The 21,812-nt window shown below is 37.7% G+C and overlaps 1 protein-coding gene across 2 annotated transcripts; it reads left to right on the plus strand.

The window, feature by feature from the left end:
* Window positions 1-477: 477 nt before the first annotated feature.
* Window positions 478-21,586, plus strand: LOC132141596 (golgin subfamily A member 3-like). Of its 2 annotated transcripts, none has more exons than XM_059551261.1 (24): window positions 478-572; window positions 2,083-2,338; window positions 3,429-3,695; window positions 4,511-4,623; window positions 5,734-6,437; window positions 6,522-6,633; window positions 8,745-9,051; window positions 10,033-10,235; window positions 11,793-11,930; window positions 12,260-12,421; window positions 12,624-12,992; window positions 13,072-13,149; window positions 13,413-13,676; window positions 14,474-14,568; window positions 14,783-14,999; window positions 15,187-15,330; window positions 15,964-16,161; window positions 16,270-16,386; window positions 16,500-16,639; window positions 17,045-17,177; window positions 18,639-18,761; window positions 18,853-19,017; window positions 19,096-19,250; window positions 19,770-21,586. In XM_059551261.1, exons 2-24 carry the CDS (start codon window positions 2,197-2,199, stop codon window positions 19,927-19,929), a joined length of 4,506 nt encoding a protein of 1,501 aa, XP_059407244.1. In that variant the 5' UTR covers window positions 478-572; window positions 2,083-2,196; the 3' UTR covers window positions 19,930-21,586. The 2 variants fall into 2 exon arrangements, with proteins under 2 accessions (XP_059407244.1, XP_059407246.1); XM_059551263.1 differs by having other exon boundaries at window positions 3,429-3,572.
* Window positions 21,587-21,812: the final 226 nt, after the last annotated feature.

Below are 21,812 nucleotides of genomic sequence, written 5' to 3' on the forward strand. Positions count from 1 at the left end.
TTTTGAGCTGTTTTTTTTTTTTGTGATAAAAACAGCAGGGTCCCTTAAATTGGTCCCCATTTGATGACACTTGAAATTTCACATTTTATAGTGCTGACTCATAAATCATGTAAAAGGATTGTGAGAAAAAAAAATTAAAGACTGATGCTTTGTCATACATCAGTGTCTGTTTGGCTTCCATTTAAAAGCCTAATGGGATAAATATGAGTTTTCTGCTTGGCCAAAAGCATATCAAATAGAGACCATGAGACAGCTCTGTTTAATTTGCTAGTAGAATTGAAACCTTTAAAAATTACAGATTTTTATATATATTAAAAAACCACATTGCAGCATAATGTATATATATTACAAACGCAAATTCGTTAATGTAGCTATGCAACGATATAATGCTGAATTAAGTGATTACTGTGGAATTAGGTGGTTATAAAAATCATCACAAGTGATTTTAAAATTGTGGATGTTTTCGCTTTATTACGCGGAACGTTTATTGTTGCGAGGAAACGTATCGAGTCGGATCTGTTTGAAGGACGGAACCTGAACAGCCACGTAGTAAAGACGAGAGCACGTCTGAGGTTGGTGCTTGATTATTTTGATAATTTCTTCTTATCACCGCACTAATTACTCACCATTTCACGTGATATTAGCTTGGCAGAAGTGAGGTCATGTGTCACGCATCAGTTGCTAAAGCTTTTTTGGATATCGCGCGATGCGGCTAAAGGCTAATGCTAATCAAATCAGAGATTTATAATGATAAACTCCGATTGAAACACTATCTCCCGTTATTTTTCGCCGTCCCCGTGCTGTTGGTTATTTATCGTGATTAGTTTGTGGCTGTGCTTTCAGTTTCCTTAAAGGCAGAGATATTTTCTCTCGGCTGAAAGTGACAGTTAATCAAAGCCTGATCTGTCCATATGGGATTTTTAACATAAGCATATTTGGGTTGATATTACAGTCATGTCAGCTTTGGTTTCATGACAGATGCCTGTTAAATATGTTAAATCGCTTTATTTTGTAGTTAGTCTCGTGTTCATGGTCAGTCTAATGGGTTACAATGAGATGTTTTGTCAGTTACTAGTCTACAATGACACTAAGCTGACTGATTTCTGAGTATTAGAACAAAATGAAATACAGTACTGATAAAAGTTTGTGCAAGAAAGATTGTTGTCACTTATAATAAATTCTGACAAATGAAGCATTCACTTCAGTGCATGAATTTAAAGCAGACTTATTTCATTTATAAAACTGTATTGCTGACACCTTAAAGTGTTGATGGATATCTGCGTTGACTAAAACATACTTTGCATACCACGCATGCATTAAAACAGAAGAATATTTAACCAAATGTATTGGAAACCTAATAAAAGACAACTACCTTGTTTGTAATATATGAAGGTTTTATTGGAGCTTGTCTTTTTTTTTCTATTATTTTTGACAGAATTGAAATCTAATAAAAATTGTATTACTTCATAAGATGCATTTATATAACTTTTTTTCTATTTTAACATATATGTTTAATCGACATTAGGTTATGGTTGGAGGACAGGTGCTTTAAGATGGAGTGAATGATAATGTAATAAAGAGAAAAACCAAAATATTGAAATGATAATCACTAGTTCGTTTCAAAACTGTTGTTTTTGAGTGCTAATGGCAGGTAAAGCTGTGGAACAAGTTTTGTCCCATTGTCTCGAGGATCAGACTGTCATTGAAACCACCTTTGTTTGAACTACTACAAAGTTAAAAGGTTTAAATTGGGTGAGTTGGTTTTGCCTTTCTTTTGCTGGATAGTCTATGTCAAGTGTCAAAGACAAAACTTGTTATTTTAATCTTTGGAGGATAGAGAGAAAAACAACTTGTGGTTTACCGAGGGGAACTTGCTAGTGCCACATCCAGTGACAATGACATGTTGTCAGCATTGTGTCCTTGATCAAAACATTGCTTCAAGCAAAACATTCCTCTAAATATCGTACCATTAGATGAGTTGGAAGCATCAACATTGTGATTAAATGATGAATTAGCATAGATTTATTGTTGCTTGATCTTCTCAGAGTAAGGATGGGTTAAACTAATGTTTCCATTCTCCAGGATCACGAGGACCATCTTAACCAAAGTCTACAGAGCATGAAGTGAAGGTGAATTGCACTTGTGAGACCAGCTCATGTTCATGGATGCTAGAGCATCAACTGTGGTTCAAGAAATATGGAAAATGGAAATAATGAAACAGTCTCCGTGGAGGCCAACCCTCAGCAGCCGAGTGCACAACACGTGAAAGATCTAGACAGCAATATAGTAGAGTCTATGAAGCTGGAGAGATCCCTCGTAATGGAGAAAATCCCTAACGGTAAGCGTTCTTTGGAGATGAAATTTATTTGATGGATGCTGTTGCAATCAGATGTTTGATTTAATCAACATTGAGGCTGCTCATTTGTACTTTCTGAGGTTTTTATACTCGTGCATGCACAAATTATGCTGAAAATGTGCAGGATTCACTGTAAACCTTGTGCTTGAGTTGTTTGTTTTGCTCATTCAAAACCTGGAAAGATTTCAAAGTGAACATTTGCTGTTTGTCACTTGGCTTTGAGATGGGGTTTTTTTCCCACTTCTTCCAGTGCCATCCGTTACCTTATAAAGAAGTGTTTTTTTTTTTTTTTTCTAGATATATCCACAAACTTCCCCCTGCTTTCGGTATCAGTTTCCTAAACTGTCACTGTAGCTCGATAAGGCTGTTTGACTTGTTCTGCAATACTTGCGCAAAAGATAACTTTCAGGTCACTAATTACGTTTAAAGGTTATACAACATTGACCAAAAAGCACTAGGCATAACCTCTTTACCTAGATATCAGCTGGCTCATTTGGGTTAGTAGTACTTTAAAAAGGTAGGCAAAGTATTTTTTCCCCATAAAATTATGCACCTCTTGCATGAGATGAAAAGATGGTAGTGGACTATTTATTTTATTAACAGACGCTTCTCTCTGTAGAATAAATTAATTACGGATGACAAATATGCCTGTGAATGCGAAAGTGTTATTTAGAGAATTGTTGGTATTGGTAGCAATTTACAGTTTCATTAGTTTTGGGCTTGAGCTAACATGAACAAACAGTGAATAGTTATATTAAAATACTGTATTAAATGTATTGTAAATGTTTAATGAATTACTAATTGCTTTTGCATTGAGTGATTCTTACCAAAATAATTAAAGTGCATCTCTTTTTAATACATTTATTAGATTAAATTTTTCTTAATTTTAGTCATTTTAAATGCACTTTTTTCTAGGCCCACACTTGTTCAATGTCCAGTCAGTAATTTTACTCGGTGCATATTGTAATAAACCCGGAAATGTTTTCTTTTGCATGATACATATGTTGCACTGGCTTAGAAGTTTACACTTAGTTTGATGTAAGCTCTTTGCTGAATCCCTTCTTTGTTTTAGGTCACGTCAAAGCAGAGCTGTTGCCAAACGGAGAGGCCATGGTGAAGGGTCAGGGGACCTGTGGAGACAGCACCCCACCTCTGGCAACTCCATCCCCGGGCAGCCGTCTTCCCAATTCCCATCCGAGCGCACAGCTGGATCCAGGTGTGGCCTCTTTCCCTGAAAGCCTAGAGAAGTCTGAGGCAGCTCTTGCAGAAGGCTCTGTTCTCAAGGGTGATGCATTGCAATCACTCAGACTAAGTATTCCTATGCAGGAGACTGAATTGTGTAAGCACAAGATATTAGATGACCCTTCAAATCACCGCCTTCCCTTCCTGTTGTGTCGTAATTCTCCCCAAGTTTGGCTTTTGAGGCTGATTTAGGCTAACTCTCCCTGTTTGGTGAATCCTGTTTTTGCCTGCTCCTTCGTTTTGGCTTGGTGTGGGAATCTCTTCATCGCATTATCTCACCTAATAAATTAATAAAAGGCTATTTAGTCTCTCCTGTGATTGTGATTGCTTTATGACAGTAATCCTGGGGTTCTGATGGTTGGTGATTAAGATTTTCTGGGAACAGCAAAAAAACTGGCAAGACATCGTGCGTCTTGAGTCAATTTGGCTTGGATGTGAAATATGGCTGAACTAATAAGTACTAACTGACGCAGAAACTCAAGTGTGCTTTTCTCTTTTTCTGACTAAGGCAGCTGGAATGGCTCATTATTGGTTGTATTCAGAGCTCACAAGGTGTTTGCTGTACTAGGACCAGCATGAAGCTTCACTCTTGAAAGACTAGGGATAGGAATTGTACGACATTTGAATGATTCTGGTTCCATTTCCACTTTTATAGTCAATGATACCATTTTGTTACAAATCCATTTATTTTTGTATTTTTAAAAAATGGAACCATTTGTCAGTTCCTATCCCTAGAAAAGACTTTGTCAACCGATCTCGTTTCAGTATTGATGAGCTGTTATTTTCTTGTATAATCACTAGTCTTTTGTGTTCCATCCTTTGTTGCTTGGTTGACAATATCTCAACTTTCAACCTGCCCTTTTTTACGTAGCAAGAGTTTTAGTGTTTTTATTGAACATGCCTTTCTTGTAGCATCGAAAGAGCCATCTGTGGAGATGGAAAATGAAGAAAAGATCCGTCAGGAAGCTCGTCGGCGTCTGGAGGAACAGCTCAAACAATACAGAGTACAGCGGCACACTGAGAGAGTGAGTCGGCAAATGAGAATTGTCAGTTTCTGTGAAATGACTGATATTTAATTTAATGAATAGTTGGCCGAAAACTGAAAATTGGCATAATTTTCTTGCCCTCATTCGACTTTGAAAAGGAAATCTTTTCCTTACAGTGAAACTGAATGGACATTGTCAATCTCTAAAAACGACAGAAAACTTGTTATATTTCATATCTTCTGAAGTCATATTATAGCTTTTTTGAAAAATGGACCAGATGTTAAATCTGCCACAGCTCTCAATTATATTTAAATATGGCTCCTGAAGAAGCATCACACTAAGTTTGACTTCAAGAATGCTGAACGATTGGTTTATTATTATAGCTTTTTTTTTGATTTACCGCCATTTAAAAACTTGATTGGAACAACATGAGGGTGCGCAAAATCATTTTTGGGTAATTGTTTTTTTATGTTGCCATTGGTGGACTTAATGCTACACATTAGGAGCTTTTGCACCGGAGGAACCTTTTCATAGTTCCTAGTACTATTGATGGACGTACCAGCTTTTTGGCGTGTTCACACCACAGGAACTAGAACCTTTTTAGCTCTAGGAACTCCATTTGGGTGAAATAAATTAGCTCCTACTTCAGAGAAGGATATAAAACAATTCTATAAAAACTACCAGTGATGCAAGTACAAGCTTATACGAAACACCGCCTACCCGCCATTTTTAAAAAGCCATGTAAAAATATTTACACCATGATCATGGAAAACAGCAATAATGGCATTTAGCTGTCGTGTTCTTTTCTCAGCCTTGTTGTCATAGATCATTTTGTCTCTTAGTCCAACTTTTAGTCACGTAAATTGTGCATTTATGTTCCATCTCTGTTATCACGAAATCCACGACACACACCGTCCTCCATTCACCTGTTGTTGATGTTTGTAAAAAAAACTTTTCTGTGGGCTGCTTCAGAGTTCCTGCTGCCAGTGCAAATGCAACCAGGAGAAACTGGTTCTCTAGGAATCACATGTTGGCTAGTTCTTAGTACTATGCGGTGCGAAAGCCCCTACTGATGAACCATTCTGTTTTTGTCCAGTGTTGGCTACTGTTTCTTATTGCATTCCATCTTCATTTCTTTGTTCCTTTCAGAGCCGGCGTTCTGCTCCTAAGCGCAGCCCATTTAGCACTTTAGACCCGGAGCTCATGCTCCATCCCGAGGGTCTCCCACGGGCAAGTACTGTCGCCATGACTAAGGAATACTCTTTCCTGCGCACCAGCGTTCCTCGTGGTCCCAAACTGGGAAGCCTGGGGATCCCTTCCAGCAAGGAGAAGAAATCCAAGTCATCTCGCTCCAACAAGATCCACTCTCTCGCTGACTACAGAACTCCGGATTCGGACGCTAAAAGCACCGATGCATCCGGCGAGCTAGTTTCAGTGTCTGCCGACTCGTCGTTTAGCTCTCTGCATTCCACCATCAGCTCAGTCTCCACCGTTTCCGAAATCAGTTCCGAGACCAAAGCTCACTCTGAATCATCTCAGCTAGTCCGAGACAACGTCTCTGAGGTGGATGGAAGCGAATCAGGTTTCAAAGCCGATGGTAATGACAGCGATAGCTCATCCTATAGTAGCGTGTCTACTACAGGCACATATAATATGTTAGCTTCAATAGTGAACCGGCCAAAGGCTCCATATACTGTCGAAGGGAGAGAGATTGCTCCAGAAGCCATGGGCGATTTTCCATCCCTGCAGGAAGTCCTGCAGGCAGCCACTAAAGAGAGGCACATGGAAGAGCAGGACCTGGAAACGGAGGGCAGCGTGGAGCCTCGCAGTCGCAGGGACAGCTTCTCCAGCAGGTACAAGTAAATATTTCATTTCAAGTCATTATCTGTCTGGAAACCACCCCTTTACACCCTGACGGTGAAATTATGCGTTTGCAGCGTGTCGTATGGGAGTTCTGTGATGGCGACTCATGATGAGATGCTGCAAGTGCTGAAAGAGAAAATGAGGTTAGAAGGACAGCTGGAGTCTGTTTCCTCCGAGGCCAATCAGGTGAGTTAATACTAGAGTGCCAGGTATTTGTCCAATATTTGTTACTTGCTACCAACAGAACATATACATCTATTAGTGTTCAACTGACATGGATTTTTTTTTTACAATGAAAAAATTACATTAAAAACTTTATTTAAAAAATATTTTAATGTATAATATATTTAAAAATATATATCATACATTAAAAAAGATTTCTGTGATTGCAGATCTGAGATTTTATCAGTTTTTCAGGATTCTTTGTTGAATTAAAAAGTTCTTTGAATTAAAAATCTTTTGTAACAATATAAATGTCTTATACACTGTACTGTCCCATATAATTTACAGAGGTGGGTAGTAACGAGTTACATTTACTTCGTTACATTTACTTGAGTAATTTTTTGGGGTAACTAATACTTTTCAGAGTATATTTAAAGATGGGTACTTTATACTCTTACTTGAGTAAATTTTTGGGGGAAAATCTGTACTTTTACTTCGTTACTGTGGGCGACGCTCCTCTCGTTACTTTATCTTATTGCAATAAATGTTATAACTGCTTCTGTTTATTCCAAACGCGCCGTCTACTCTTCTCTGGGCAATGAACGATGCCCATTCGCGAATGATTCATTCTTTTGAGTCAATTCTGTTCAAAGGCTTGATCAAACCAATTGGCAAACGAGTGAATTGGTTCATGAATCAGTTTGAATGAGTCGTTCAGTTCCCTGCCTCACGCGCTGAGAGTCTGAAGTGGTTCACTCGGAGTTGTAACGTTTAACATCAGCAGCGTTGAAAACGTGGCTATGGAACTGCACTGAATTGATCAGCAAAGGCTATTATTTGCTAGCGATGGAGATCCTTATTAGATGAACACCGCGTGTGCTGTCTACTGTTTAACAGGTAATAACTTGGGCTACATTCGATTACAGTACACGATACCACTGTGACATTAGTTTGTTGTACGTGTGTGGCTTATAACAGAGGGGAGTCAAGTTGAATGCAGCTTCCAAAAGACAAAAAAACAGCCGATTAAGATTTTATTAATTTTAATACAATCATACCAGTGCGAGTACGTTCAGCAAGTCATGTCATCAGCTGCTAAATTCAGATCTGTGATCGCTTGTTGGCGCTGAGCCAGAGATAGATGTGTTTGTACAGCACTGCGCATTATAACCAATCACACATGATTCTTTTGAGCTTATTAAAGCATTGGCCAATCAGAGGCGTTCCGATGAGTCATCGCTGAAATGCCGGTGCTACCTTCACTCGCTCACTGACTGAATACCTCTTTCTGGCGAATTCTCTCGTGAGAAACAACAAAGTGCAGATGTGTGTACGAATCTTTAATTAAGATATTGATTTCACAGTGTTAACAGTTTCAGTGATTTTAATGGGAGTTTCTGAGAGTGATTGAAATCTAGACTGTCAGTGAAAATGATCTTTAATAATGTAAATGTTATTTGCTCTCTTTCTGAACAATGAAAGATTAGTAGCAATATTTATATCACATTAACTTTCAATGTTAAATTCACATTTAATATAAAGTCAGTCATTAAATATGTTATGGCATGACACCTATATCTGTTACTTAAGTAAACAGACAGGGTTTTATAATAAATTACATAAATTGGAGTAAAGGCTGATGAAATATATACATTTATACACGCACACATACATTACATACATTTTATCTATATATCTAAATAAAAAATAGGCTCAGTATATATGACCCAAAGTAACTAGTAACTAACTACTTGAGTAGATTTTTTATCCGATACTCTTTTACTCTTACTCAAGTAACTATTCAAGACTAGTAATTTTACTTTTACTTGATTAAATATTTCTAGAAGTACTTTTACTTGAGTACAGTTTTTGGGTACTCTACCCACCTCTGATAATTTATAATAAACTATAACATAATCTATAATAAACTACTATAATAAACTTGATATAATTATATAATATTACTACTTCTGATCAATTTAATGCAAAAAAATAAAATAAAAAATCTTCCTAATCCCAACCTTTTAAACAGTTGCCTTTATTATTTATTTATTGTTATGTACCTCTAAATAACATGCTTCTTAAAAAATGTGGTTGCAACCACCTGGATAATTTAAACCTTCCTCCGTTTCCAGGCTCTGAAAGAAAAGACAGAGCTCCAGGCCCAGCTGGCTACAGTGACTGCTCAGTTGCAGGCCCAGGTGGAGCAGACCCAGGCCAGCCAGGACAAGCACAGCTCCCTCACCTCTGAAGTCATCACGTTACGCTCCAACTGCTCTGCGCTGGAGAAGGCCATGGTGGATCTCCAGGTCAATCTAGAGGGGAAGAATGCCAGCCTGGCCTCGCTGGGCAATGACCTGCAGCTGGCTGAAGAGCAGTACCAGAGGCTCATGGTCAAAGTTGAGGAGATGCAGCAGAGCCTGAATACCAAGGACAACACAGGTGAAGACAAAGTGGTAGATACAGTGCGACTCGAAAGTTTGGGCACCCCTTTGCAGAAACTCCAGAAGGAAACAAGATGCATTAAGAGTTGGGGGGTGAAAACTTTTGAACATGATGAAGATGGCCAAATGTTTCTTATTTTGTTGAAATATAATTTTGTTCCATTTAGTTCTGCCCTTCGTAAGCAACAGAAGATACTTGTATGTTTCCTGGAACACAAATTAAGTACAATTTACCTTGATCTTCAAATTCCAAAAGTTTTCACCCCCCAGCTCTTAATGCATCGTGTTTCCTTCTGGAGCATCAGTGAACGTCTGAACCTTTTTTTAATAGTTGTGTTTGAGTGCCTCAATTGTCCTCAGTGTGAAAAGATGCATCTCAAAATCATACAGTCACTGCTGGAAAGGGTTCAAATATGCAAAGATGCTGGAAAACTGAAGAATCTGCAGGATCTTAAAGATTTTTCTGAAGAACAGTTGAATTTTGAATGTCGTTACTTTAATAATCTCAGAATTATTTTTTGTCTTGTGGACTAAATGTAAACATCTTTTATGTACAATATCTTACTCAGGACAGTACTAAATAAAAAATAACATCCATTTAGTCTCTCTTTTTATTTATTTATTTATTTATTTTTATTCACATTTTCACAGATTCTGCAAGGGGTTCCCAAACTTTCGAGCCCCACTGTAATGTCAGGGTTGAGTCTGGGATATTAGTCCCAGTATATTTTTATTCAGGATGCTTAACATTGTAATTTCCCTTCTGGTCACTAGTAAATGTAATACACTGGGAATTATTGAAGTTACTGTTTGAACAATTTGGCCTGTTTAAAAAACGATAACTATTCCCAATTGAGTGATTAACAGAAGTCTGGGCTTCTGAGTGCATGCTCACAAAATGAAGAGAAATGTTGAGTAAATATATAGAACTATTAAATAGTTTCCATGTCTTTCTCTTATTCGTCGTATTTCCTCTTAGTCTCTGAGCTGCGGCGGCTGATGGGAGGCCTACAGACACAGCTTCAGCGCGTCCAGAGCGAGAGGAACGCTCTGCAGAGCAGACTGAAGACCTCGCAGGCAGAAGTGGACTCTCTACAGCAGCTGCGTCTCTGGTACCAGCAGCAGCTGACTGTGGCTCAGGAGGCACGAGTGCGACTGCAGGGAGAGATGACAGACATGCAGGTACAATGGCCCTCTATTGTCATGTTGAGAGCTCATGAAGATAATGTTGTTTACAGGAAGTTGAAGTCAAGTCAAAGAACTTTATTAATCCCAGAGGGAAATTGCTTTCCATGTTTCAATTGCTCTCAAAAAGAAAGAAAAGAAAACAAGAAAAAAATAAATGGACAAATATATGCCCATCGATAAATAAAAAATGAATAAGACATACAAATAATAATATAAGACTATTCCAATAAAAATGGTAGTTTAGCTCAAATAGAAAAAAAATTGATTAGGTGCAATGACATAAATGTTGTGTATAATAAGTCCAGTGTGATAATAATAATAAAGTACAGTAGTTATATAGTATGTATTGTACACTAATCTAGTATTAATAAATAAGCAATATTAATAATAATAAATCGTATTGAACATGAAAATCCCTTATTGCACATAAATTGAAATTTGCATTGCACTAGAGAAATTGAACATGCATTGCACATGCATTACTCATAAATGTCCCAGCACAAGACATTTTAAAACTTGCAAAGATGTTGTAGGTGAAGTGCAATTGATTGTAAATTTGTTTTCCCATAATATGTGTACTACCATTTGTGACTCTGGAGCACAAAAGCAGTCTTTAGTCTCTGGGGTATATTTGTAACAATAACCAAAAATACATTGTATGGGTCAAAATGATCCATTTTTCTTTCATACCAAAAATCATTAGGATATTAAGATCATGTTCCATAAAGATATTTTGTAAATTTCCTACCGTAAATATATAAAAACTTCATTTTGAATTAGTAATATGCATGGCTAAGAATTAATTTGGACAACTTCACAGGTGATTTTCTTAATATTTAGGTTTTTTTTGCACCCTCAGATTCCATATTTTCAAATAGTTGCATCTCAACCAAATATTGTCAGATCCTAATAAACCATACATCACCAGAAAGCTTATTTAATCAGTTTTCATATGATGTATCTCAATAAAAAAAACAATTGACCCTTGTGACTGGTTTTGTAGTCCAGGTCACATTTACTTTTTTAGGTCAGTAGGATTTCCATTGATGTATGGTTTGTTAGGAGGACAATATTTAGAGAAAATCACATTTAAAGTTGTCCAAATTAATTCTTAGCAATGCATATTACTAATCAAAAATTAAGTTTTGATATATTTACAGCAGGGTATGTACAAAATATCTTCGTGGAACATGATCTTTACTTACAGTAATCATTCTAATGCTGATTTACTGCTCAAGAAACATTTCTTAGTATTATAAATTCTGAAAGTGATCGTGCTGTTTAATTTTTATTTTTGTATTTTCAGTATTTTTATTAATTATTTTGTTACATTGTAAATATATTTATTTGAACTATTATTTATGTAATGTATAGTCATTCATTTGATGCATCCATCTGAGTAAAAGCAGCAGTTTCTTTCAAAAAGTAAATCTTACTGACCCTAAACCTTTTAGGCGATGATGTATGTATTCAGAAACCCTTGTTTATCAGAAAGATTTAAATGCAAAATAGCCATCTGTAGTGTGTATTTGTTTGTATATTTACTTTCAGACGGGTCAGATGACTCAGATCGGAGTGATGGAAAATCTAAAGATGGAGAACGTTACTCTGTCTCACAAACTCACAGAGACGAAACATCAGTCTATAAAAGAGAAGGAACGGATTGCTGTCCAACTACAAAATATAGAGGTTGGGCACACTAAGATTATTTTTTTCCTAATTACCTGAAACTTGGTAGTTTGTTTCCACAACAATGGAGTGTACAATTGTGGTTAATCAGCAAGTTACGTCATTCAATGGGAAACGCACCCCAGTTTAGTGTGCTTTAACAAATATATATTTTTACTTTAGTAAATAAGGAATAAGTTAACCACTTCAGCTGTTATTTTGATTTTTTGAGAATTAGGCATATGCAATATTGGACCCACCGGTGGGTCCCCAGAGTTGATGTGGTTAAATGAAGATTTAATCTGAAAAGCATGCATAATAATAGTATTAATTTACTTATTGCTATCTAGGTAGACATGTTGACTCAAGAAGCGGCCATCCATCAAATCCAGGAGGCAAAGTCAATGGTGGAGGAAGATCTTCAGCACAAACTGGAAGAGTTTGAGGAGGAGCGAGAGCATCTTCTCAAACTCGCCAACACAGCCACAACACTGGAGAGAGAGCTAGATCAGGTAACCAAATGCTCACACACACTTTCCCATTTGTCTCTTGTGATGTGTTCTTGTATTCAAGATCTCATCCTGTTATTAAAGAGTTGTAGGTTCAAACCCATCACTGTTGTGGTTCTCAATCACATGTTGCTCCACAGAGACATTTTTGTAATATGTTGACTGGAATATAAGCATCCCCTAATAATGATTCTTCTCCTTTCAGGTCAAACTCATTCTCTCCCAAAAAGACGCCCAGGTGCAATTGCTTCAGCATGAGCACCTTGAGCTGATGAAGCAGCTCACTAAGACTCAGGAGACCCTCCAAACCAAAGAACAGACCCTTAATCAGCTGGAAGCACGTTACCAGGAGCTCCAGACCCAGCTGGAGGAGCTACAAACTGACAACACCGCTAAAGAGGAAACACTACAGTATCTCCAAAATGAGAAAATAGTGCTGGAAGTTGCTCTGCAGGCAGCACGGGCTGATAAGAGCGAACTGGATGAAGGAGCGGAAAGGCTTGGAGAGGAAGTGCTGGTGGCATCAGACACTCTTGACCAGCTTAGGCAGGAAGTGCAGGTTAAATCAACCCAGGTGAGAGGTTTAGAAATGAGCAAAGCGCAAAGAACGTTAGAATGGGTTCAGATTCCAATTTTTTCTTTCTCTCCGCAAGATTGAAGCTCTCCAGCAAGAGAATGCCAACCTCAAAAAACAAGCACAGAAACTGAAAGAGCAGTTCATGCAGCAAAAGGTAAGATCTCAGTACCTTAAAGTGTATAGAATCTAGTTTTCTCGTTATGAAGTGATATAGCCCGTGCTATATATTTTTTCTTTAACATAGGAATTTCCATTTGGCCATTTTGATTTCAGTAAGGCATTAAATACTTGTTTGCTGATGGAAATGACTAGTTATGACGAGTTTCTACCACCAAAAAATATACATCTAATGCTATCGAATCAACAGAATTGGCCAATCAAATTGCAATTGGTAGAAGTGTCTGCTCTTTATGGCAGGTGATGGTTGAAGCTTACAGGAGAGATGCCAGCTCCAAAGACCAGTTGATCTCTGAGCTGAAGGCTTCTAAAAAGCGGCTGGTGGCAGAAGTGAAGGACCTGAAGCAGGAGCTGTTAAAAATGGAGGGAGAAAAGAAGAGCGCAGAACAGGAACAGACTCGCCTGCAGAAGGAAGTGGAGAGAGTCCTGCAGCAAATGAACGGTCTGGAAGCCCATTTACAATCCGTACAGACAGAGAGAGACCAACTTGACTCTCAACTGCAGGTAAACACCGAAAGCATTACTAAAATCTTAAAAAAAAAAAATTAATACATTTATTGCAATGACGCATTAAATTAATCAAAAAGTGAGAGTAAAGACAGTTATGATGTTGCAAAAAAAATAAAACATTTAAATAAATGCTGTTCTTTTAAACTAAAAATTCATCAAAGAATCTTGGGAAGGTTTTCTTGAACTGGAAAGTTTATTGACCAACAAATCAGCATATTAAAATGATTTCTGAAGGATCATGTGACACTGACCAATTAAAATGTAGCTTTACTATCACAGGAATAAATTACATTTTTTAAATATGTTACAGTAAAACACAGTTACTTAATAATTGTATTTCACAAAATTACTGTTTTTCCTCTATTTTTGATCAAATAAATAAATGCAGCCTTTGTGAGCATGGGAAACTTATTATTATCATTATATTTACTTTTTTTTTTTTTCTCCCTTTTGATTATATATCAAATATTGTTCAAAACATTTGTTTTTATATAAAATAAACAAATATTTATTTATATTCATATATATATATATATATATATATATATATATATATATATATATATATATATATATATATATATATATATATATATATATATATATATAAAAAGTTTTGAACAATATTTGATATATCCTTTAAAATATTGTTCAAGGGAGGAAAAAAATAAAAAAATATATATATATATATATATACATATACATACATACATACATATACACACACAGTATAACAGTAACATATAGCAGTAGTGTATTACATTTTGACACCCTCCACATTGTTGCTTCAGTCCCTTCAGTTTGACCAGAGCCAGCTGGCAGCAGTGACAGAAGAGAATGAAAATCTGAGGAAGAGGATCGAACAAATGCAAGATGAAGCCAGAAAGTGAGTAGCAATCACACCGCCTCTCCTGCCATAAGAGTTTCCACATTGATCAGGAATATGATGTGACGTATAGACAATAGTGCGTGTTTGCTTGTGATCTTGCATCTCAGAATGAAATCACTGAGAAATGGGATGCATTTTTTACAAATGGAACATCTGATAGTGAAGTAGACCAAAAAATTGCTCTGTCATGTGCTGATCTTTCCTCTTCCAGGGCTATCTCCGAGCAGAAGGTGAGGATGAAGCGTATAGGCACTGATTTGACCAGTGCACAGAAGGAGATGAAGGCCAAGCATAAGGCCTATGAGAATGCTGTTGGCATTCTGAGCCGCAGGCTGCAGGAAGCCCTCACCGCCAAAGAGACAGCTGAGGCTGAACTTGTCAAACTCAGAAATCAGGTTTCAGAGGGTGGAAATAGCCAAGAACTTCAGGTAAACTGCTACTGATGGTCTGCAATGTCCATACTAAAAGTTAAAAGAGATGCATAAATACTGAAAACGGTTGATTTTAATTCTTATATAACTCTAGTTTTCGCTGTCCGCAGTGGAGCTGTGTGTAACTACAGTTTCTCTTCTTTTTCAATAACGAGTTGGTGTGTATTGATTGTTATTGCTTCAGATCAAGGTGGAGACCCTGCAGGGAGAGCTGAAGGCAGTGAGCCAGAGTAAAGCCATGCTGGAGAAAGAGCTTCAGGAGGTCATCACCCTCACTAGCACTGAGCTGGAGGAATATCAGGAGAAAGTGCTGGAACTGGAAGACGAGGTGAGGAAAAACTCATTAATGCTGCATAGGACACAATTGAATCAAAATAGCAAATTATATGGTTAATTATTTATTAACATGTTTACATGCACATCATTTTCTGAGGTCAGAAAATTTATTTTGTACGATTTTTGAAAGAAGTCTATCTTAATGGTGACCAAGTCTGCATTTATTTGATGGAAAAACACAGTAAAAATATTCTTATGATTAAATATGTAATGTATTCTTTTGGTGACAAAGCTGAATTTTCAGCACCATTACACCAGTCTTCATTAATCATTCTATTATGCATAAAAAAATTATTCTTATTATCAATGATGAAAACAGTTGTGCTGCTTAATTTTGTGGAAAATTAATTTTAAAATTTTCATATGAGGATCCTTTGATCAGCGTTTATTTGAAATTAGATTTTTTTTCTTTACTGTGACTTTTAATCGATTTCATGCATCCTTGCTGAAGATAAATATTAATTTCTTAAAAGTATATCTTAATCAGTGCATACCTTTTGAATGATAGTGTACATGTACATTTTCTACGATACTAAATACAGTAATTCTGTGCAATAGTTTAATAAACTCTGATTACTGATTTATTCATTTAATTTCACTGATAAGTTTATTTCTCCCCCCACAGCTTCAAGAGTCAAGAAATTTTAAGAAGAGAATTCGTCGCCTGGAGGATGCTAATAAGAAGCTTGTGCTCGAGCTAGAGCATGAGAAAGGGAAGCTCTCTGGGCTTGGGAAATCCCATGGTGCATTGCGGGAACATGCCAATATTCTGGAGGCTGCATTGGCAAAGCGAGAAGCAGATCTCGTCCAGCTCAACTTACAGGTGTGATGCTACATGTCATAGATACCTTTCAGATTCACAAAACGGTTCTTTAATTTGTATTTTTTTAAAAAAGGGTTGTTTTAACATCTCAGTAATCCTTCACTTCAGGTTCAGGCAGTGTTAAAGCGTAAAGAAGAAGAGGACCAGCAGATGAGACAGTTGGTGCAGACGCTGCAGGCTGCTCTGGAGAAAGAGAAAATAAAAGTCAAGGATCTGACCGAGCAGGTTAATACACGGTTTAACAGCTGCAAGGCGTATCCAGTTCCCCTTGAGGACTCCCTTTGGTTTATTTTGTTATGTGCTTGCATGTGACCTGTGTGTCTGTACGCTTTGTTCAGGTGGCGGAGGCCAAGCTGGAGGCAGCCCATAACCGCAGGCATTACAGAGCAGCCATGCTTGAACTCAGCGAGATCAAGAAAGATCTGCAGGCCAAAGAGGAGCTCATCAGAAGCCTGCAGAACGAGGCTCAAACGCTTGCGTAAGTCACTTCTCTGCCTGGGTACTTTAAAGAGCAGATGTTTGTGTCTTCTCAGATTGTCTTGGTGTGTTTCACTAGTTCACGCTTACATATAATTAGCTGAGGTATGGAATGCGTATTTGGCGTGCTGTCCGGGGAAGGGCTCCGATGCTCGGGAATGGCCCGAACCTAGAGTACCCCCCCTTCCCCGTCTATTTATAAAGTGAACTCAAAGTGAGGAGATGGGGTGGAGGAGGGATGCTGATAAACCGTCAATGGATAGAGGGAAGTCAGCGATATTTATACTATGGGATTGATTACTTGATTATGGTCCACCTGTGTTGATTAGGCTAAGTATCTGACGCGCTCCTCCCGAATCTTATTAATAAAATTTCATTTTGTGAGAGATTTGTCTCTGTTTGGCAGGGCTCAAGATGAGAAGCACTCTGAAGAGGTTTCTCATTTCCAGGAGGAATTAGCTGATGCTCACGCTCAACTCCAGATCCTTCAAAAACAGCTTGATGATGAGCTCAGCAAACAGCCCCTCACTAACCAAGAGGTATAGCACAAACCTAATCAACCTGCCTCACCGTTTGAATCTTTACACTCTCGCAATTTAACGCCTGTTATGCATTAAAATTCTGTATTAAGGTTTAAGAGCCTGAACCCAGCTCTAATCTGATAAATGCTAATGCTGTGTTCACACCAAACGCGAATAGAGCATCAAATTCGCGTCTACCGTGTCTAGTTTGCCGCTTGAACATCTTGAATGCATTCACGTGTCTAGAGGGAAATAGACGTGCATAGAAAGCAAAAGTTTGAAGCGAAATTGACGTGCGTCCGAGGTGAAATCCGCTTCTTGTGGGAGGGGCAAGGGCTAGACGGTTGTCTGTTTGCAAGATGGCTGATGTTGATCGAGCACTCGGGTCTTTTCCACTTTTTCCTGCACACGTCCTCTGAATAAACACATCATCTTGTTAGCGAAAAGTAGCTGTAGGCTATATTAAGGGGAAAATAGTTGTAAAAAACGGCGGGAAGGCCGCGGGTCTATAAACGTGTACGTGACTCAAAAGTTAAATGTGTATTTACAACACACTCTTCCAAGCGAGGTCCTTTTTATTCCTGATAAATTCGCGAATTCACGTCAAACACATAAATGCACGAAAGCACCATTCGCGCGCGAATTCGCGTCTACCGCACCGTGCTAAACGTCTCAGACCTCCAGACATGCGTAAACGCGTCTTTACAATGACTTAACATTGAAATCATTCGTGCCAGATGCTCTATTCGTGTTTGGTGTGAACGCAGCATAATATGTGACCCTGGAGCACAAAAGCAGTCTTAAGTCTCTGGGGTGTATTTGAAGAAATAGCCAGAAATACATTGTATGGGTCAAAATTATAAATTTTTCTTTTATGCCAAAAATCATTAGGATATTAAGTAAAGATCATGTTCCATAAAGATATTTTGTACTGTAAATATATCAAAACTGCATTTTGGATTATTAATATGCATTGCTAAGAATTAATTCGGACAACTTTAAAGGTGATTTTCTCAGTATTTAGATTTTTTTTTTTGCACCCTCAGATTCCAGATTTTCAAAGAGTTGCATCTCGGCCAAATATTGTCTGATCTTAACAATTTTGAAAAATGAACACTTAAGACTGGTTTTGTGGTTCAGGGTCACATATGAGATATTTATTGTGTGTATTGTGAAAAGCACTTTACAAATCATTGACATTTTCTTAAAAATCTGACATTCTTAAATCTTTTTTTATAGTAGTACCTCAACGGTACATGTTACATAGTATTAATATGCAACTTTAAGGGGTAGATAAGTACAAAGTTGTGCCTAAAGAAACCGTTTTTGCACATGAAATCACATTTGAGAAACATGACAGACCTGCCACAAGTTAGTTTCATCTTCATCTTTGATATCTGTACAGAGAATTGCGACCACCCCTCATTGTTACTCAGAATCACTGTGTATCATGAATGTGGTGTTCCTGTCTCCCTGCAGGTGGAGGATCTGAAGTGGGAGGTGGAGCAGAGGCAGCGGGAGATCGAGACTCAGAAACAGCAGCTTGAGATGGTGGAGCAGTGTCACCAGAGAGAGATGGACACCCTGCAGGACACTCTTCAGGTCAGATACACTACTCCGCTTCTGTTATCAGAACACGTTTATAGTTCCTTTCTTCTGAATGTTGGGCTTTTCTGTTTGATGCGATCTGTAGAGGATAAAGGTGGAGCTGGAGATGGTGCAGGAGGAGCTCAATGGCACACGGAAGGATAAATTCATGCTGCAGGCTAAAGTGGGAGAGCTGAGGAACAGCGTGAAGACCGTTCTCCAGCAGAACAACCAGCTCAAACAGGACCTCAAAAACGGCAGGCTCAGAAAGGTAAGACTAATGCACATTTAAATCTGAAATATAGAAAACATGGATGTTTGGAAGTGTGTATTTCTGTCCCCACACCAGCGCGTGGAGGTAAAGGGAGAATCCACCCCAGTGACTCCAGTAAAAATCCCAGACTGCCCTGTTCCTGCTTCGCTTTTGGATGAACTGTTGAAACCCTCGGCATCCGTCAGTAAAGAACCTCTCAATAACCTCCACAACTGTCTGAAACAGCTAAAGTAAGACCTGCACACATCTCAACACACCTCTTTCTATGTGTATTTATTTTCCCTATTATGAATCCCTTCTATTGATTTGACCTATATACTGTAGTGGCTTTGAGTATTCATTTCCAAGCTGCAGAATTAATTAATTAATTAATTAAATACACTACTATTCAGTAACAGGTAGTTTGTTTGTTTTTTTACATTAAATCTTTTATTCAAGCAAGAATGCATGACATTTATCAAAATTAAAAGTGCAGGAGTTAATGTTACAAACGATTTGTTACTTTTGAACATTCTGTCCATCTTAAAATCCTGACAAAAGTGTATCATTGTTTCACAAAAGAATTAAATGGCGCACACGTGTTAACAGGAACTAGTTCTTGAGCACCGAATTCTGTATATCAGAATGATATTACACCTAAGACTTCAGACACTTACGATAAAATTTATAATCGGGTTTTGAAGCCATCGTAAGCTTGTTGCAATATGCCCTTTTTGAGTAAATGAACTAAAGCTGGTCATTTCTTGTAGGCAGGAGATGGACAGTCTTCAGAAGCAGATGGAGGAGCACACGGTCACTGTGACATCGTTGGCCAGTGCAGAGGAGGAGCTCCAAAAACTGGGGCTTGACGACAGCAGAAGCAATGATTCACCTGATAAAGAAGAGAACGAAGAGATGCAGCCCTCGTAATACACAAAGAATCCTGAAAAGACATTATCTGAAGAGAAAGTTCCGTTTTATCTTATGTTTATTTACTTCTAATCAGCTGCCAATATTTGGCTTTATCCCTTCCCAACCAAGATTGTTCGGGTGCAACCAACCACAGCTTTATCTTCAGGAATCATTTTGGTGTTTGTCTAATTTCACATTGAATGAATACAGCTGCTGTTCTGTTCATCTCGCTTGTAGTTCACAATAGTTGCCCACCTGATGTTCAGCTTTGATTTTGGCATCTCATAAGAGGTGCAGAAAGAGGTTTGTGAGGGCTACTGCTAAGCTGCTTGGTCCTACCGAAGTGAAAAACGCAAATGTGATCTACAACAAACATCCAGGGCACCAGACTCCAGTGTTATAGTGACCTATTGACCCGATTGGTCAGATAAATATCTTACATATCCGTCTGGTTCTTCCATTCCTCTGTGCCTGTGAATGAGCTGACCTCTCATTCCTCTCATCACTGGACAGATGCCTGATCTAGAGATGCAATATAATGCAAATATGATCTATTAATCATTACGAGGCCCAGTATCAATCACGCATTTTAGAGCACAGATTCCCCCCAAAACAGAGCGTTCTTAGATCACGTCTAAAGCGATGCTGACAACTTCCTGTCTACGTACACACTGTGTAATGCTTTAAGTCTCAGAGTTCAGATCCACTGTTCTTTGTGGGGACCTTAAGGACGTGCTTACAATATTATACTTCTTTCTGATTGAAACTCAGGACCTGAAGCCCCAGGAACGTTCGTGTGAGACTGGGAGAAAGTATCAGATCATCCAATCCATCATCAGCTAGTATTCACAGATGTGAGATCTCATAGAAAAGGCTGTCTCTTGATAACGGCTGTCAGAATCCGACTAGATCTGTTTAGGGCTGCGCCTTCAAATGAAGCCAATAAGGAAACCTTTAAATACTACTAAAAATGTATAGCTTGAATGAAGTTTTTCTGTTGAGAGATCTTGGGAAATCATGTAAAATAGGCTGAATGTGCTCTCGAAAGCGCTGTTGAGTGTGTTGTACGTATATATTTATAATATATATATATATATATATATATGAAAGGTGTTTACTTCAATTGCACAATTGATAAAAGAAAGCAAGCTTACTGACTTTCAGGTATGGAAAAATTTTGCCTTTTTTTGCCCAATATTTTGTACACTTATTTAAAAACATTTACGCTTCCTGAAATTGTCATGGATGGTTTGTCATTACAGCCTTAATTATTGAAAATGCGTGCAAATATATTTTGAATAATGTATTTTAATTAGGTCAAATATTTCTGTCTTTCCCCCTGATGTCTTGATTTTGTCCGTGGAGCTGGATTTAACCATGTTAAGTGGCTTGAACTGTTTTAAGTGTGTTCTGAGAGGATGACATTGATGGGTAATAACCTTTAGACATAATGGGAAATGAAGTTTACACACATGTACATTTATCTTCAAAGGATTCATACATATTCAGTGATTAACTGAAAGTATACTGTGTTAATTGCTGTACTGACTAAAAGCACGAGTTTCTGTTCAGTGTTTATAAATGAGAAAAAAGTTTGACTTAATTGTTTGCTTGCTCTGCATTTTTATGGGATGTACCATATTGTGTAAAAAAAATAAATCCTTCTGTAAAATGATCACATCTTGTCTTTTGTTTCTATTAGATGACAATGTTTATGATGTTTTTAAAGCAGATACTGTTTGCTAGAAAACACATTCTGCTTTTTATTTAATTGGTCAAATGTAATCTCATTTAAGCTTTACACAGTAATATACTCTCAGCTAAATAGGTTCCTCTTAATTTTGTTACAGTGTAATTATACAGTTAAGTACTGAATTATTAACATGTGCGTGCTATGGTTT

Source organism: Carassius carassius, chromosome 5 (genome assembly GCF_963082965.1).
Source record: "Carassius carassius chromosome 5, fCarCar2.1, whole genome shotgun sequence".
Taxonomy (NCBI): Eukaryota; Metazoa; Chordata; class Actinopteri; order Cypriniformes; family Cyprinidae; genus Carassius; species Carassius carassius.

Excerpts from the sequence above, each read along its gene's own strand:
- LOC132141596 (XM_059551261.1), top strand. The coding sequence starts at position 2,197 with ATGGAAAATGGAAATAATGAAACAGTCTCCGTGGAGGCCAACCCTCAG. Across the intron at positions 11,931-12,259 it reads TCCAACTACAAAATATAGAG|GTAGACATGTTGACTCAAGA; the intron begins GTTGGGCACACT and ends ATTGCTATCTAG. Across the intron at positions 13,677-14,473 it reads AACTTGACTCTCAACTGCAG|TCCCTTCAGTTTGACCAGAG; the intron begins GTAAACACCGAA and ends TTGTTGCTTCAG.